This window comes from Diceros bicornis, chromosome 40 (assembly GCF_020826845.1).
Source record: "Diceros bicornis minor isolate mBicDic1 chromosome 40, mDicBic1.mat.cur, whole genome shotgun sequence".
Classification (NCBI taxonomy): Eukaryota; Metazoa; Chordata; class Mammalia; order Perissodactyla; family Rhinocerotidae; genus Diceros; species Diceros bicornis.
Genome location: NC_080779.1, coordinates 8,440,180 through 8,458,321, shown reverse-complemented (window position 1 = coordinate 8,458,321; position 18,142 = coordinate 8,440,180). Strand labels below are relative to the sequence as shown.

Below are 18,142 nucleotides of genomic sequence, written 5' to 3'. Positions count from 1 at the left end.
CTCTTGTCACCTTGCTTGAGCAGTCGGCAGCCCTGCCTCCAGAGCCCCTGAAGGCTCGGGAATGCCCAGCACCCAGGTTTCTGCTCCTGTGGAAATGCACGGGCAGTGGTGCAGACAGGGCATGTGGTCCAGAATGGGCAGTCCAAACCCCAGGGCCGCCTTGCTCTCTGTGTGATGCCGGGAAGTCAGGGAGCGTTTTTGAGCCCCAGCTTTCTCATCTCCTAAACGGTGGAATTACTCCCAGCCAGAGGGCCCCGTGAAGAATAAGTGAAATAAGGTATATAAAGGATCTAGCCCAATGCCTGGTCCACGGTAGAAGCTGAATATACAGTGTTACTAATGACTACAGTTGTCCTGTCAACTTGCTTTATGGCCAGGGTTTGTCCTTGTTGGGCAAAGGTAGAAATGTGTTTCAGAAACTGGCTGTTCAGTCCATTTCCTCATCCTCATGTGGTCATAAGATTTCAGGGTTCAGTTGACAAGAATACAACACCCACTGAAGCCAGGAGCATGGATTTGACTTTAAGGAGCAAAATTCACGATGGCCTGAATGGCACCACTTAATTCCATTGGAAACTCTCCCTGGGCTGTAAGTTGGCCTCACAGGGCTGCCAGGGGATGGGATGGATGGGAGGGTGTAACGCCATTCCCATGCCTGGATAAACAATGGAATGTGCCCATCTCGCTGTTCTGAGGGCAGTTCTGAAGTCGCAGAGAGTAGCATAATTGGGAATGCAGGGAGGCAGGAGGGAGAAAGGAATGTGGATTAGGGTAAAAAGCTAAGGCTGCTATAACAAACAGACCCAACACCAAAGTGGCTTGAAAAAATAGCCTTGTTTCCCTCTCATTAAGGTCCAGGGCAGCTAGGTGGGCTCTCTGCTCATGCGGTTGTTCAGGGCTCAGGTTCCTTCCATCCAGTCTCCTATTAACCCCTGGGGCATTGTCCTCATCTTTGTGGTCAGTCTGGGCTGCAGCCAGGTCTGTGCTCCAGCTCCTGAGGAGGGAAAGAGTATGGAGGAGCAGTGGGAGAAGACACACTCACACTCTCTTGGTCTTCCAGGGTTGGGAGCTGAGTCACGTGACCACACCCAGCTGCAAAGGAGGCTGGGAAAGGGAGTCCCTAGTTGGAAGGCCAGGTGCCCAGCTATAGCTTTCTTAACGTGGAAGGAGAGGAGAAGGATGTGGTGATTCCCAGTAGTCTCTGCTAAAACACCATGATTTTGAAAAACAAGAGATCCTAGCACACACACAAATTCTGAAGTCTTAAGTACAAATTTTACAAGGGAGACTTTGCTCATTGTAAAACAGACACATCTCTATCACATCAACCCAAGATGTTTGCTTCTCTCTTTACCTCACATCCAGATACAGAAACTGCACCCGTCTATACCTGTCCTAAGGAGATAAAGTCACCACATTTAATCTTTTAGACACAAAAGAAGGGAGACATGAAAGCTAAACTGTTTGAAAATTTGCAGCCACAAAGGGATGAATTTTTCCCTTTAAGATAAGAAAAAAAAATTGCTATTTAAAACAACAAACAATCAACAGTAATTGAGACCAACTCTACCTAAGATTTCATTATGTTAAAGGCAAGAGGGTAATTTCAAAGCTTTGCCTGTTGAGAGTGGAGACTGGTTGCCGATGGCAAGGTGGACCACAACCGAGTGTGGGAGGGGGCTCGGGCCAGGCCCCGGCAATTTAACTTGTCAAGGGAAGGGAGGGCTTGGGGACCCTACCTGGGAGGTTAGCATCTGGATTCTGTAAAAATAAAAGGCTGTTTGAATGCAAAGGCATGGTGTGTGTGCATGCGCGCGCGTGTTTGTGTGCGTTATCTTGGCAGGCATCTGAGGTTACTGTGGCAGACAGTTCCAATTTACCTTCTGCTCTCTTGCCTTTCATCTTGGAGGAGCAAGGTGTCGTAGGAACAAGACAGGTGCCCGAGATTTCCTGGCTCAGAGAGGGAACCAAGAGTGGCTGTAGCTCAGATAGATTTTCCTAATTAGTCTGATAGGAACAGAAAGAACTTATCTGTATGAGAAACACATAGATGCAACCAGAACCTTACCTTCTGCAATCATGAATCTGAGGGCACTAATATGCAAGTTCAGCCACCTGAGGTGCTCAGGTAAACGCCTAAAGATCCCCAAAGCCTGGGCAATAAGAACAAATTCCGTGCGCTGGATCTGCATGTTCCATCTCCTCTGTGTGCTCTCCTGCTGCCTCTGGCATTGTTGTCCCTTTGCCAAGCATTCCAGTCGAGGAAAAAGTAGCCAAGCTCGTATTCAGAAGCATTTTTTAAAAGACAGGTTTGCTGCTCCTTATTAACTGTCCATGTGGGGACCATCTTTCTCGTTTCCTCCCTCATTGAAATGCTGCTGCCATATTCCCTCGTTACAGGCTTTCGCTGTGGTGTCAGGAAGACTTCGAATGTTTTATTAAACCATAAAGAGAGGGTCACTAGCCTCACCACAAAAGACAAACATGACTGAATAATTTAAAACATCCATATGGAAAAATGGAAAGCTTAATTTGCTTTCAAAGCATGAACAGAGGTGAAGGAGAAACACCATGGGACACAGGAGGCTTCTTCCCACGACTTCCCATTCCCTCTGGGATTTGCTGGGCTCCCGGGAAGCAGTTGACTAGGCTACTCGGAAAGTGCTTCCCCATCTCTGGGAGCTCTGGGGCTGCTGAACGCATCCACTTGCAACCTGCACAGGTGGTTGGGGACTCTTGTGGGTTTCCCTCCAGCCAGGCCCAGATGAGTGCCCCTGGTTGCTTCCCCATTCTCCACAGTGCCAGTGTCCCACAAGCTTTTCATCACGTAGAATCTAAGTCTGTCCTCCACCTCACGTGAGCTCTTTCTGCCTACAGGTCCTCTCCATTACCTGGCCCCCTCCTTTGTTTTCTCAGATCTTTCCTTCTTCTCAAACAATGAGATAAGCAGATATGGCTAAGCCCTTAACTAGACATGAGGTGACACTAATATATTAGAGTTTAGATCTAGATTCTGTAAAAGAATGGTGTATTTTCCATCCTTATGAATAAATTCCCTTGTCCTAAGAAAAGTTTTAAAAATATTATAATTTTTTTCAATTATAGAGGTAATTTACCACTTGTAGAAATAAAAACATAACAATTAATATGTTTATTGGATTTTTTTTACCCAGAAGCATAAAGAAAATTAAAGATTTTTTAGTCTTGTTTATTATACATAAAAAAATGTATATTTTCCTTTGCAAAATTCAGTTCATACTATACCACACCACAACTGTGTAGCCTAGATTTTTGGGTTTTTTTTGTTTTCATGTTTTGAAGTGATTTCTGATGGCTGGAAGTCTTCCATTGTGTGGATGCACCACAAGCTAAGTTATTTAAGTACTCCCTGTTTTTCAGGTTTTTTCTATTTTTCACTATTTTAAAAAAATCTTGTAATGAACATTCCTGGCATAAATTTCTTTGCCTAGCCACTGATTGTTTTCCTAAAATAAAATTCTAAAAGTGAAATGAGTGGCTTTTCATGCAACAATAAAATGTTTTTTACAGAAAGTTTGTGGCAATTTATTCTTTCACCAGCTGTGCTTGAGAACTATCAAAATCTTGGGAAACTGTTTGGATAGGTCATGAAGCACTTCCCACCAGCCACCAATGGGCCCTCCACTAACAGGCTGGGCCCTGTTAGTTCTTTTGGGCCACAGCTGGACTATGAATTGGGGCATGAAGGTACTGGGGTGAGAAAAAATACAGCCATTGATTGAGGAGGCATTATCCAAGAGCTTTATAGTTTTGCAGTTTTGCTATTAATATATATTCACTAATTATATATAGAAAAGTGTACGAGAAATAACTATTAAAGGTATTTTACACCCCTCCAGAAACCAATTTGGGCTGAAAGGGCTATTCGAGGCAATTACAGGCCAACTTGAATGATCCAGACTCAAGAAACCCTTTGAACACAGCAGAAGTCTGGCTGGCTGGCGGGCTGACCTACAAAGGGTTTCCAGACCATCCTATGTCCCATTTCTCACCCTATGCTCATCTGAGGCAAACTTTCCTACCCTGCTGTAAGAAGTATATTATATTTTTGATGTTCAATTCTCTGTCCTGAGAAGTACAGTAGAATACAATTGTGGCTGCCCCAGTGACCTGATCAAAAGGACGTATGGACCACGTCTTTTATTTTCTGTGTTCTAATGCATTGACATCAGGGGCCTTGCTGACCCTGGAGGGACTGCCCCTCCCCGGGCTAGCTAACTCCTAGAGAGTAAACCACATGCCTGCCAGCACACCTCTCAGATACAAACCAACCAATCCAGAGCCCACACCCCCACTGCCTCCATCTCCCTGCCCTAATCACCCCAGAACCAGGTACCAGACAACCAGAGACAGCCCCTGTGCCCCGGAGCCTGCTGAAATCATTCCAGCTAGCCAATCCTCAGCCTGCTTACCCGCCTCCGCCATTCCTTCCTACAGAAACCACAATAAAGACTCTCAGGCCCCTTCCTTCAGCCTCCTGACTGACCCTGGTGCTACCTCATGTGGCCCCGTGGCATGGTGTGTCCCCTCCTCTTGGGATCTGGGAGAACGAAAGCTATCTTTTCAATGGCTATCATCTCCTGATTTGTTGGACTTAATTTTCTATTAATACCGCTATATTTTAAAACAAAGGATTCTCCAAATAAACTGGCTGAAACATTTTGTACTCTGCCCTTTTCTGTGTGTGTCTGTGTGTGGGGGGGGGTCCTTTCCCACGTCATTAAAAACTACAAAAAGACCAAGACGAATGAGCAAAATACTAGATGGAATCGTCGGCAGCGGTTGCCCCTGGGTCGTGGGACTGCTGTATTTCTACAGCTCAAGTGCTTGCATTTTCGTCTGCTGAGAAGCGGGATGAAGCCTCAGCACAAGCCTCATCTGCCACCATCCTCTCCCTACTTCGCAAGCTTCAGCCAAACTGAACATCTTTCTCTCCATTTCCAAGGGGCCAGAATCCCTCTCACCTCCAGGCCTGGCCCCGCTGTTCCCTCTGCCCGGAGCACTTTCTTTCGCACGCAGGGCTTCTCCTCTGCTTCTGGCTTACCTGCACTGCCTACCCTTGGCATTTGTCCCACTGTGTTGTAATCATCTCCATGGTGAGCTCCAGCAGGGCAGAGACTAGACATGTCTTTTTCACCATTTTATCCACAGAACTTAACACAGTGCCTGGCACATAGCAGTCTTCCAACATATACTTGTGGAATGAATGAATAATTGAATAAATGAATGCATGAATTGAAAAAGGAAAACCGCCCCCTTAGCATTAAGTACAGCTCTTGGTAACGTGAGTCCTTTAGCCCCTCAGCTGCCTCCCTCTGTGGCAAGGTCAGCTGTTTCTGCAGTTGCACGAACATGACAGTAAACTTGAAGTAGGTGACGGAGGCTGTGACCAGCTGGGAGGGAACATGGCCACTCCCCACAGAGGACAGCCCCAGACAGTTGCTGCGTAGAGAGAGACTTCCAGCCTCCTGGCCCACTGGATGTCCATCCTGGCACAGCCATGGCAGGTTGGGAGTGGCTGACCTTCTCTGTCGGCTGCTAGGAAGCAGCTCATTTTCTAGTATTTGTATAAACACAAAATATCTGAAAATTATGCCAGTAGGTGCAAATTTAGCACAAATAGGAAATTGGCGCAGCCCCTGCACGTTTCCAGCCTTCAGTTGCGTGAAATTACAGTTCCGGAGGCAGAGATGATGAAGGGTTACAGAATGCTCACACATTTGATGTGTCAGGACATCCAACATTCCACATGTAATTAGATAACCTTTGCTGTGTGTTCCCCAGGAACCAGGTCTGCAGCAAAGGTGTGGAAACGTGTTAGAAATGCCCAGCACCAAGACTCCTCACAGCGGTGGAGGAAGGAGGAAGGAAAACAGGCCGGTTCTAACTCACTGTGGCACTGCTTCCTGGATTCCCATCTTTGGAAGAAGTGGCGACGACCGGCCCTCATGATCCCAGATCCAGACACACACACACACAATGCTGTCGATACTGCCTACTGAGTCACTTTCTTGCTCTCCCAGGAGAGAGAGGAGAATGCCCCCTTCCTACCCTGCGTTCAGCTTCATCAGGCTGTCGGCACTCCCGTAATGCCATTTAGTGACCACCTTGAGGCAGGAACTGGAGTCCTAATAACTGGAGTGGCCGCCTAAGCAGGGGCATGACCAGGGCTTTGAGGACAGGCACACCTCCTTCCCTTCCCGAAAGACGCTAGGTTGGAGAAGTGATAGAAAACGTGCACACCTTCGCCAGGAGGCCCCCCACGGAGGGGCACCCCCCAGATGCTCAGCCACGCACTCCGGGCCCCGGGGCAGCTGCCCCGGCTCTGGTCACTTCCTGTTATAGGTAAGGCTGGCCCTGGGTTCTGAACCAGCTTTCTGCAGATCCTTGCAGATGTCCAAGAGTCACATCGTGATGGGGAATCTTTGTGTCTTGCCTTGTGCTGATTTTAACCCATTTTCAAGGACCTGCATTAGACCATTTGCGAGCTTGGTTTGTTGCTCTGTTTTAACCCAATGGAAGAGATTAGGACAATAAATGGATGACTTCTAGATGGCTGCCATAGGGTTAGAGTTTACAGGTTGATAAGAATACATAAAATAGCAATGCCAATGTTATATAAAATACATATAAGCAAATCGTCTGGTATACACACTTTGGGGAACTACACTATTTTAAAGCCATGCAATGGAATATTATTCAGCCTTACAAAGGAAGGAAATTCTGACACACGCTACAACATGGATGAACCTTGAGCATATTATGCTAAGTGAGATAAGCCAGTCACAAAAAGACAAATACTGTGTGATTCCACTATACAGCTACCTAGAGCAGTCACAGTCATAGAGACAGAAAGTAGAATGGTGGTTGCCAGGGGCTGGGGAGAGGGTGATGGGGAGTTGTTGTTTAATGGGTATAGAGTTTCAGCTTTTGGAAAGATGAAAAAGTTCTGGAGATGGATGGTGGTGATGGTTGCACAACACTGTGAATGTACTTAAGGCCACTGAACTCTACACTGAAGAATGGTTAAAATGGTATGTTTTATGTTACGTGTATTTTACCACAATAAAAAAATCCATGATAATGACTAGAAGACTAACATACGTGGAAAATGTATTAAATATAGCCATACTAGTAATACAGTAACCTGTCCTTTTTGGATAGAAAATTGAGTTTCTGACCATGTTTACTCATATAAAGCAAACAAATTAACTGAAATCAAAGAAATCTAATACCTTTGGAAGTCTAAAGAACAACTGGGGAAATGCTCTCCTTAATTCTCAAGACAGGAAAAGTTTAACATTTCAGTTATATTTATTTACAAGCTTAAGTCAACAGTTGCCTGTAAATGTGCAGTGTACTGACAAACAATTTAGAAACAGAGCTGGGGGTTTTCCTGTAAGGTGCTGACTGCAGAGGAGGCGGGGGGTGGCAGCCAGAGTACCCTAGCTCTAGTGTGCACACCAGCTGCTCTGGGTAAATCATACACATGTGGTGACAAGACAGAGGTAGAGGCTGGGATGAGTCAGTCCGACGAGCAGCAGTGGTGCAGTGTGCTGTGTCGTGGAAGCTCACATTCCTATTGAGATTAGGTTGGAATCTGCCTCCTTGGCTTAGTCGGAAACCAACGGAATTGGAAATGGAAAAACTGGTATTTCAAATGAGATGAATGGAAAACATTCTCTAGAGAAAGATGACCATAATGGTGAAGGACTGTGGAAGCCAGAGCACATGAGGAAAGGCAAAGGGATTCTTAGCCAAGACTGGAAGACACTGGAGGAAAGGGGCGTCTGAAAGCCAGCTATTGAAAAGGGCATGTAGACCGACTCCTGAACCAGCGTGTGTGGGCTACAGAGAGACACTTTTCCACTAATTACAACAATGCAGCGAGATTGTGGGCGTGCTCAGACACCTCCTCGGGGACGCTGCAGAAGAGTTCCTGTGCTGGGTGCTATCCTGAGACCCGAGATCCTATAGGGCGGCATTTGGTTTCAAAGGCTGGACCATACCCACTACTTTGCCCTGATTTCCCACACTTGGAACAGAGGGTCAATGCCGGAAGGGTTCTCAGATACCACCCAGCTCCACCTCAAGTCTATGGATGACACCACCAAGGTCCAGGGGACGAGACTTGCAGGACCACAGTTGAGTGTGCCCGAGACCCAGCTTTTCCCGAATCTAGTGGTAACATTTTACTTTGCAAGTCACACTCGGCCTGTTGAGTTGTAAGTGTTGCTGTCTAATCCCTTCTTGCCATGTGCCTCGTTTAACTAATTTACGACTCTGGACTGCAGACTGTATTATAGCTATTTGTTTCCCTTCCCTAGGCTTCATTAATTCCGTGCTTATCTCTGAACAAGGTATTAACAAGCTTTTAGATGGTGCTCCAGCCATTTAGCTTTTTCGCAAAGGTGAAAGGGCCTCTGGTCCATATGGTCTGGATTCTTGTACATTTTCATTTCAAACGCTAAGCTTGACAGATCTGCTAAGAGCAAATGGGGTGTCAGTTAATATCTAATTACTCCTCACACGAGTCACAGCCCATTTACCTGAGTCAGGCGCCAGCCTCTGCCTCCACCAACAGACACCTTCAGTTCATCAATTTACACTCTTTTCTCTCGCAGCCACTTGGCCTGTATTCTTCTCCCAGGCAGTGTGAGTACACCACTTCTTCCTTTCTAGTCGGGCCTGTAAACCCAAGCACCCCCTGTTAATCTCTAATATGCTAATGAACCATGGGATACCAATGGTATAGGAATGAGAAAAGGAGAGTCAAGTTGATACTTTGTGATTTTCTGCTTAAGTACAGCCCGCCCTGGGTTGGTTTCTTGTTTTTCTCTTTCATTTGTGGTGGAAGCACCAGTTGGGAAGCCTGCGGGTGGGGACTCTAGCTCTGGCGTGGGGGACTCAAATGCCAAGAGAATCACGCCAGCAACCTGGGCCTCAGTTTCTTCAACTTGACACACAGATGACTCATGACACCTCACCTCCACTATCACCCACACATATTCAGAATTTACCAGCCCACCGAATGCAGAACAGGGAGAGCAGAGTCAGGGGCTGCCCGCTGTGTTAGCACCCTCGCCTCAGGGCCAGCCCAGCACCCCGAGGGAGACAACGAACCCGGGAAGTGCCGTGAAACTCACTCAACAGGATTTCTCAAAGACAGCCATACACAAGGTTCTCAGGGACGAATTAAAATTTAAAAGGTGAGATTAAAAAAAAGTTATATTCCTTAAATATATTCAGGGTTAGAAATCCAAGGCTTATTTAGGAGCACTTGACTAAAGGGCAAAACATGTAAGAAATAACCAGAAATCTCCTTTGCTCAAGTTCTCAGGGCACGATTAATCGGAAGGCAACACACGTCAAGGAGCGCCTTCAGAATATGTGGGAGATAAATTCAGAAGTGGATCATTTAAAATTCAGCAAACGACTAACAAAGAATTTAAGGAGTGCCACCGTAAGTCCTCTGCAGGTGCTGGGAAGAGTCGCCAGGTCCAGATGACTAGGTTCTAGAACTCTTCAGGCTAGGGATCATGAGAGTGGAAACCGTCATGTCACCAAGATAGTTTTTATTTAAAAAAAATTACAGAAGGAACCAAGAATTAAAAGAATTTTAATAAAATCAACAAGTTTACATTTGTACATCTTGGTTATCTGGGACCCAGCCAGGGGCGAAGGATAAAGTTGCAAGGACAAAGGTTTCCACAGGAGAGAGAAAAATGCAACAGCTACCCCCATGGTGTGACAGGCATGGATTGATGGCGCGCCCCGGGGCCGCCTGCGCTCCCTGCACTCCTGAAGGACGCCCACATACCCAAGCCCACGGGCACGGGCTCTCTAGCTCTGTGCTCAGGCCCGGGGCTCCACAGCCTACACCACACTCCCACATTAATACTTGATAGGCAACAGAAGACAAACAGTTCATAAAATTAAATAGTATTGCCCACAGAATATTAATGTCAGCCGAGTTCAGTTCATGCTGTTTTAACTAGAATGGTTACACGGAACCTAACGAGGGAAAAAAGGGCTGAGTGATGGTTCTAATTGCTCTATTCAACGGCACAATCACAAAACAGCAGGCCTTAGAAAGAACCATGTATTTCTTTTAAAAATATGATTTGAGAAAAGGACCTTGTGGGAGTTAGAGAAAGGCATAGTTTTTAACACAGGAGGCAATTCTGCACAGTCTCATAGAATTCTGCCCGTGCTGGGATTCGGTAGAGATGGAAAACAGTTCAACTTGAATTCTCATTATTCTAGAGGATTAACAAACATTTCAAAATATTGATCAATGTTCAGAGAAAAAAGAGACTAGTGTCCCCAAGTTAGGAATGAGCAATCACAAGTCTTTTTCAAGATTTCACCCATTTTGTGTACAGAGAAACAGTGCTTTTAAAAGTGCAATATTGCATAACTCATTCTTCAAGGAATAAATGCAAACTCATAAGTTGTAATGATAACGTACATAGCAACACGACCATTCCGTAACAGTCATCCACAGGGTGAAACTCACGCCTGGGCTTTGAATTCACACCAATGTACACAGCGTGGGGCTGAGTTACAAGAACTTCTTCATCATTTATTCTTTAGATAATCGAGACATAGTTAGGAAAGAATGCATGGATGCCTTCACTTTCTTTGCCCCCTTAGAATCACAAAACGAAAATGAATACTGACCATTATTAGCTCAGGAAAACATTTTTTAAAGAATGGGGAATGAGCTCTTCTTCCTCCCCCTCCCCGTCCCGGGGCTTGGGCTGACAGTGCAGGGTCCTCCCCTGTCACACACAGACGCTGATACTTGTTTTCCAAGCGTTACTGCAGGGGATACAGTGTCTTGATTGTTAGTTCCTAATAGAATCAATATGCACAATGAAGAAATTCAAAAGAGGGCAGTGAAGCAACACTACCTTCAGTTTCTCAGAGATGTCAAACAGAAACACACTGAATTCCCAGTCCGTGGTGAACAGGAGGCATTTTTCCTGTGTGTTCAGGAAACCTCAGAGCAGGCGTGTCAAGTGCTGGCAGGTAAGGCAGCCCGACTGGACTTCCCCGCAGGGTATGCAGAAGCAGCCACCAGGAAAGACGGCGTCTCTGTCACGTGCAAAGGCAGCTGTCACCACTGCCCGCCCTGCTGAGAGTGTGAGGCTAAAACCGACCTCCCCTGAAAATACGCTCCGTTTGTGCTCACAATGTTTCCCTTTTAATTTCCCGAGTATTCAACAGGAGGTACGTTAACAAGAAAAAATGTCCCTAACCAATATGACAGGGGAATTTCTAAACAAGAGAAAAACTACAAAGATGATATAACTTCGAATAAAAATTTTTAGTCAAACGTGTTAATCATGGAGTTTCAAGTAAGCAGATGAGGCGACAGTAAAGGAACATACACTGGGCCCTCACCCGCCCTGGTTTCCTGTCCGCTGTCATCTAAGATGGGCACGCAGCTTCTCTCTTCGAGCTTTACCAGTTTCTGACAGGTCTTCACTTGCTAGGCAGCCAGAAGCATACGAATTTGCCCAAAAGGGAGAGCTTGGGTAAACAAGGCAGAATCTTTCAGGGGTTGAGAGCCAGATGGGAAGCAGGAAGGAACACAAACACTTCCCTAAGGTCAGCCATTTCCAAGAGCAAAGGCAGAGCCCCCGAGGTAATCTCGAGAAACAGACAGGACCCCAGCGGCTGTGCCTTGTGGATGGAGAACGCACTTACACGGGAAGGGAAGGCGCATCACGTGAAACCCACCTGCCACAGGGCTCTGTGTCCCGGCCACTCGCCCGGCCGAGATGGGGTTTCACCTCTCTGCCGCCCTGAAGCAAATGTTTCCCGTGCAAATGCGTGTTTAAAGATCGGGGAGTGGGGCTGGGGGCCCAGTTTGTCTGGGTTGCACAGGGAAGGCTCATCTTTCAAAGCAGACATCTGTTGTGGACTACTGGGTACCTGGACGGCGCAGTCTCGCAGTCTCTGTTTCCGGGGTTTCCATTTCCATTCAAAGCAGAGTGGTCAGCAGCGGAGAGGCCCTGTTTCACACTGACTGAGGCTCCCCAGCACCCAGATGTCATCCCTCTGTCTTGGCTGACACAAGTGCAGTGGCTTTCTGCTCTCTGCACCCAGCAGGCCTGGTCATGAACTCGGGGTCCCCCTCGTGCCCTCGGGCGGGCCTCTTCAAGTCCGGGCACCGGGGCTGGGGGAGCTGGGGTTCGTGTGTCTGCCGGCAGCGCAGTGGGTGTGGACGAGACCTCCATTTGGATACCTAACAAACACGGGCTCACAAAAGGGATTTTGGCACATCTGGCAGAGCTTTTTGTCTGAAAGCAGAACTGAGCGTCCTTTCAACTTCATCTGCAAAAAGAAATAAAGACTGTGGGTCTCTCACATAAAGCTACGTCAGGTTTTCAGAGTTGATACGTATTAGCCCATGGATTATTATCATGGATGAGGACTGCTTTACCATTCACTTGTTGACACAGAATATTAGCAGTGAAAATAAACAAAAATATCCTTAGTAAATTGAAAAGTAAAAAAAAAATTGTAAAGCCGGTTTCTTATCTCACAAAAGTAGCCTGCTGCTTGTGTGGCCAAGGCCTTTCCAACCAGGACCCTCCCTCACGTTCCCTGAGCGCCGGCACGTTTAACAAGGCCTGTTATAAAGTCATGTGATGTGAGAGCCGAATAAGACCGTGTAAATCATCCAATTCCCTGGTCCTCTCATTTGCAAACAAAAAAAGTAAGGTACAAACAGAGACTTAGTCAAGCCATATGGCTATTGATTACTGGCACATTTCTGCCAGGTCCTAGGAAAGAATTTCGTTTCTTTAAAGGTAACTAAGAAAACTGAGCCGTGATTCCATTGCTCCCTGTCCCACACATAGGACTTGAGTTTTGCAAGTTAAAAAGCCTTTCTTCACAATTCATTTGTGTCAACACAGGCAAGTCAGCCTATGGGCAGGATTGAATAGCAACTTAGTGAATTCACTCTGTACTCATTAATTTCATCAGTCATTCAACAAACATTTACTAAATGCCTTCAAGATGCCAGGCTGGGCTCTAGGAATACTGAGGTAAATAAATGAAGTTCCCTGCTCTCAAAGAACCAAAGTCCAACAGTAAAGGGAGACCATTATGAATGCATGCACACAGTACAGGAGTAGGCAAAAGAGATGGTTAGTCTGCTTAAAGGGATATGAAGGTTTCACAAAGGAAAAACACTTAGGCTGGGTTTCAAGGAGGCATTCACCAGGCACAAAAGGAAAAGGTAAGAATATCTCAGTCAGAGGGCAGGGCCGGGACAAAGGCCGTATGTATGAAACAACACGTCACGTGGGGAGGCTCCACGCATCCAGACAAGCAGCGAGAGATGGACAGAGACAGGCCAAAGGAGGTGACTTAATCTTCCAGGCCTCGATTCCTCCACTGAGGAGTCACCGAAGGCTTCCAAGTGGGAGGAACACATCGGATTCCTGCTCTGGAAAGATCGCTCCGCCAGCCGCATGGAATACAGGCCTCACAAGAGAGAAGTCTCCAGAAGGGTGTGAGCCCGGGGACTGTTATGGACTGAATGTTTGTGTCCCCCCTCAAATTTGTACGTTGAAGCCTAATTCCCAATGCAATGGTATTCGGAGGTGGGGCCTTGGGAGGTGATTAAGGTGAGGTCAGGAGGGTAGGGCTCCCAGGATGGGATTAGGGCCGTTATAAGAAGAGGAAGAGAGACCAGAGCTCGCTCTCTCTCTGCCATGTGAGGACACAGAGAGAAAGGGCCTATCTACAAGCCAGGAAGAGAGTCCTCACCAGGCACCAGGTACCGAATCTGCCGGCACCTTGATCTTGAAATTCCAGACTCTAGAACTGTGAGAAATCAACGTCTGTTGTTTAAATCACTCAGTCTATGGTATTTGTTATAGCAGCCCGAGCTGCCTAATACAGCGACCAAGAACGTGGAGCTCTGAACTGGCCTGGAACTCGCATCTGGGCTCCTCCATTTACTGGGCGACTTCTCTGTGCCTCACTTTCCTCCTCTGTGAAACGGAGATATAATGGTAGATGCTGCATAAAACTGTTGTGCTGATGAAATGATATCATGATGTAAAGTGTAGATCCGTGCCTGGCACACAGTATGTACGCCATAAGTAAGTGCTAGCCTTCCCACATGCTCTCTTGAACACCGGGGTCTAGAAGGGGAGGAAAATGACACCAACGTTCCCCCTGCCAGCCTAGCCTCTGCCTCTGCTCACATGATCTCTGTTTCTCTATGAGTAGAATCACACATTTGAGGTGCTGAAGTGGTGGAGAGAAAAACTGACACAGAATATTTCCACAGGTAAAATCTACCTCAAATAAAACATCGACTGGTCAGGAGGCTGGCTTGCCTAGAAGGGCCAGGCTCTCACCTTGTCGTATTTGTAGATTAAGTTTTCAGACTTGGCCAGGCCAAGAGCCACCTGCGTTGTCCTCCTGGTGTGGACACTGTCCCTCATGGCCCCCATCAGGAACGGGCAGAGGAGCTGCACTGACCAGCTGCCGGGCAGCAGCTGCAGAACCTGGGCGGCATCAAATTCGGCGGCGCGGTGGTTCAGGAGGTCCACGGCAGCCACGGTCAGCTCATGCGCGGAGGGCCCGGGGCCGAGGTAAATGGCCAGCAGCGTGTGGAAAAGCCGCTGCCGGTAGGGCGGGTCCCTGCCCTCGGAGCGCCACAGGCAGTAGTCCTCAGCCGCCGAGAAGTCCCTCAGCTCGTGTACCAGGATGCGCAGGGCTTTCTCGTGCTCCTCCAGCTTCCCGTGCAGGATGGCGCTCTCCATGGGAAGGCCGGCGCCCTGGATTCTATCTGTTGGGCAGAATCCACAAGGTAGAAACAGGCATGGCCTGAGCCACTCGGCCTGCCAATCCAAGGCCACAGCCTGGTGCTTGTAGCCTAAGACAGGGCAAACCAAACCCAGCTGCCTAGACCCTGCTAAAGACCGCCCCCGAGACGATGAAGAGGGGGTGCTCTTGTATTCTCATGCTTCCAATCTGGGTGTTAGCAACACTGAAGCCAGACTCTACTTACAAGGAGAGCCAGATCTCAGTCTAACGATGAATAAAACAAATGACCCATGATGTCAGAAGGCCCCAGGGAAACAGTGAGTGTCACAGTTGCAGGCCTCCAACTCATCCACCATTATTCCTATTTTTCCAGTATGGGACCTTTTGACTAAAGCAGAAAGGCACTATATTCACTTGAATCCAGACTATACCACCACCCCCAAAAGTGTGGCGAACTCCTTTATTCCAATTTAAAATATATTTCATGGGAAGGAATATGGCTTCATATTGTTAAAAATCCATATCTACATCATTCTAAAGATCTCCTTTTGTTTCTTCTGCAATTTCAGTTTCCAGGTCATAAGTAAAATGAGAACACCAAAGGGAGCCTTAGTTCTGACCCGGGCTGCCCTTCGTGGGCTGTCTCTCACTGGTAGAGGCCCTTTGCTTTCCATCGCTCTGTAAAATAGGAAGAGATCTTACTTTCTCTTCCTAATGTGAAGGGATATTCCGAGGACAACTCCTATTTCAGGGGCCAAGGTTAATTCTCAATTTATAGGCATTCTGCATTTAAAGTTGGCTACGCTCAGGCCTGATGTACACGGCAGACACCACTAGTCCTGGAGCAAAGGGCTGGCTCTACCACACAGGTCACCTACAGCACTAAACACACAGGCTGCAACGCGCATCACCATCATCCTCCCAAAGAATGTCAGCAAATAATTACTAAGTGGCTACCACACTTAAGGCACAAGCAGAGGTGCAAAGAGGGTGAAGAAAAGGTCACTGTAGTGATCTACACTTTTCACACCCATCTTCTCATTTATATTTGATTCTCATAGCCACCCCGAGTGGGTAGGCTGGACAGGAACCCTTATCGCAACATGCCAAGACTATACCCCCCAAGTCACCTGACTAGCAAGGGGACAGAGTATGTCTCTGAGTTTCCAGTGCTCATCCACAGTGCCTTGGGGGACGCCCCATTTCCTACAAGCTCCCCAGTTTTCCCTGCAAGCCCAGATTTATCCTTTATGACTGCTCAAACAGGACCTCCTCTGGGAGGCTCTCCCTGCCCCTTCACCCCAGCGCACGGCTCGTTGCTCCCTCGGCCCTGCACAGAGTATCTATCAGCCCTTATCTGCATTCTCGTTAAACTGAAGACAAGAACCAAGTTACATCCACCCTTATAAGCTTGGTGCAGTGTCCGACACACGACACATGTTCAAAAACGGTAGCTGAATGAGAACACTGATCACCAACTCACGACCAGCAGGAGATTTTTAGAAGGGGATTTGTGAAGCATGAAGTATGGAATAAGTCAGGGATGATAGTAAAACTGTTGAGTGACCAGTATAGCATGGGCACCAACAATCAGAATGGACAGCAGCTGTGAGAGACCAGTGTGGCTGACAAGCACGGCACCTGCACGTCAGCCCCGGGGCAAGTGCTGTTCAGGTGCCGTATCAACCCCAGCTAGTGTTCTGGAGCTACTGCTCACGAGCTGTGTGACCTGGGGCAAGTTGGAGAACTTCTCTAAGCTTCAATTTACTCTCCTGTAAAAATAATAATAGGAGCAGCCTGGTGGCATAGTGGTTAATTAAGTGCACGTGCTCTGCTTCGGCAGCTCTGGGTTCGTGGGTTCGGATCCTGGGCATGGACATACACATCGCTCCTCAAGCTATGCTTTGGCTTTGTCCCACATACAAAATAGAGGAAGACTGGCACAGATGTTACCTCAGGGACAATCTTTCTCACCAAAAAAAAAAAATTAAACAGTACAGACCTTCAAATAAACAACTGCATTAAAAACACATACATTAAAAAAAAATAATAAAAATAATTTAAAAATAGGGCTTGCTTCATAGGGTATTATGGAAATTAGTATCTTAATCATGCTCAGTTTTGACCCATGCCGACCATATACAGTCAATTCTCATTATTCACAGATTCTGTATTTGCGAATTCACCTACTCACCAAAATTTATCTGTAACCCCAAAATCAATACTCCTGGTGCTTTTGTGGTCGTTTGCGGACATGCACAGAGTGCCAAAAAATGTGAGTGGCCTGACACGCATGTTTCCAGCTGAGGTCAACAAGGCCATGCCCTGCGTCCTTGCTGCAGCTCTCCTGTAAACAAGTGTCCTCTTCATGGTATACTGCGCGCCACGGTTTTTGCATTTTTGTGCTTTTTGTTGGTGATTTCACCATTTAAAATGGCACCAAGTGCAGTGCTGAAGTGTTGCCCAGTGTTTCTATGCACAAGGAAGCTGGGATGTGCCTTACAGAGAAAATGTGTGTTAGATGAGCTTCCTTCAGGCCTGAGTTACAGGGCTGCTGGCTGTGAGTTCAGCGTTAATGAGTCAACAATACACATTAAATAAGGTATCCTTAAACAGAAACACTCATAAAACAAGGTTATGTATGGATCGGTTGTGGAAATGTTGTGACCAGAGGCTCACGGGAACCTAACCCTGTACTTCCTCTAGGAGCAGCGGTTCAGGATTCACTAACTCAGTGTCTGCGGCGACTTTCCAGAACATAACTACTGAGAATAATGAGAATCGACTGTAGTTAATGGTCAAAAATGGTGTCAAGTGCTGCTGAAGAGAAATTTGTTACTAATCCCAGTCAGAACAAATCTAGAAATTCTATCATGTCACATACAGCAAGAGACAAGTGAATTCTACCAGGTGTGAGCACCATGCTGTTTTGTGGCTCTTTACACACTACAGAAACCGCGGTCTCTGCATCCCGAGGAAACGAAAACCACACTCCCCTCCAAGACACCGGCACTGCCCCCCTCTGGCTCTGAGCCTTGGGCAGTCCGTGAGTGGGCTGCTCTGGGCAGTGCCGGCTAGCAAAGCCTGGATCAAACGCTGGAGTCACCAGAAGGAACTCTGATTCCAATGCTTCAAAGTCAAACAAGGAAAGTTAAATGAAGGTATGCTCAACAGACATGCAGACTCCCACACCCACCAGGGCAGCTTTTGTGTCATCAGTTAAAGGGCCAACGTCCATTTCTAGGGGGTGGAGGCATGAGAAGCTTTGCCCCACCCTCCAGGAAGGCTGACTTTATGCCAA

General features: G+C 47.1%; 1 protein-coding gene across 1 annotated transcript in view; it reads right to left on the bottom strand.

The window, feature by feature from the left end:
* Window positions 1–9,640: 9,640 nt before the first annotated feature.
* TGFBRAP1 (transforming growth factor beta receptor associated protein 1) overlaps window positions 9,641–18,142 on the bottom strand; it is a 65,229-nt gene continuing 56,727 nt past the window's right edge. The window contains exons 11-12 of the mRNA XM_058534375.1: window positions 14,430–14,863; window positions 9,641–12,384 (exon numbers count right to left, since the gene is read on the bottom strand). Of these exons, the coding sequence (XP_058390358.1) occupies window positions 12,208–12,384; window positions 14,430–14,863 (611 nt within the window). The 3' untranslated portion in view covers window positions 9,641–12,207. The remainder of the gene's footprint in view (window positions 12,385–14,429; window positions 14,864–18,142) is intronic.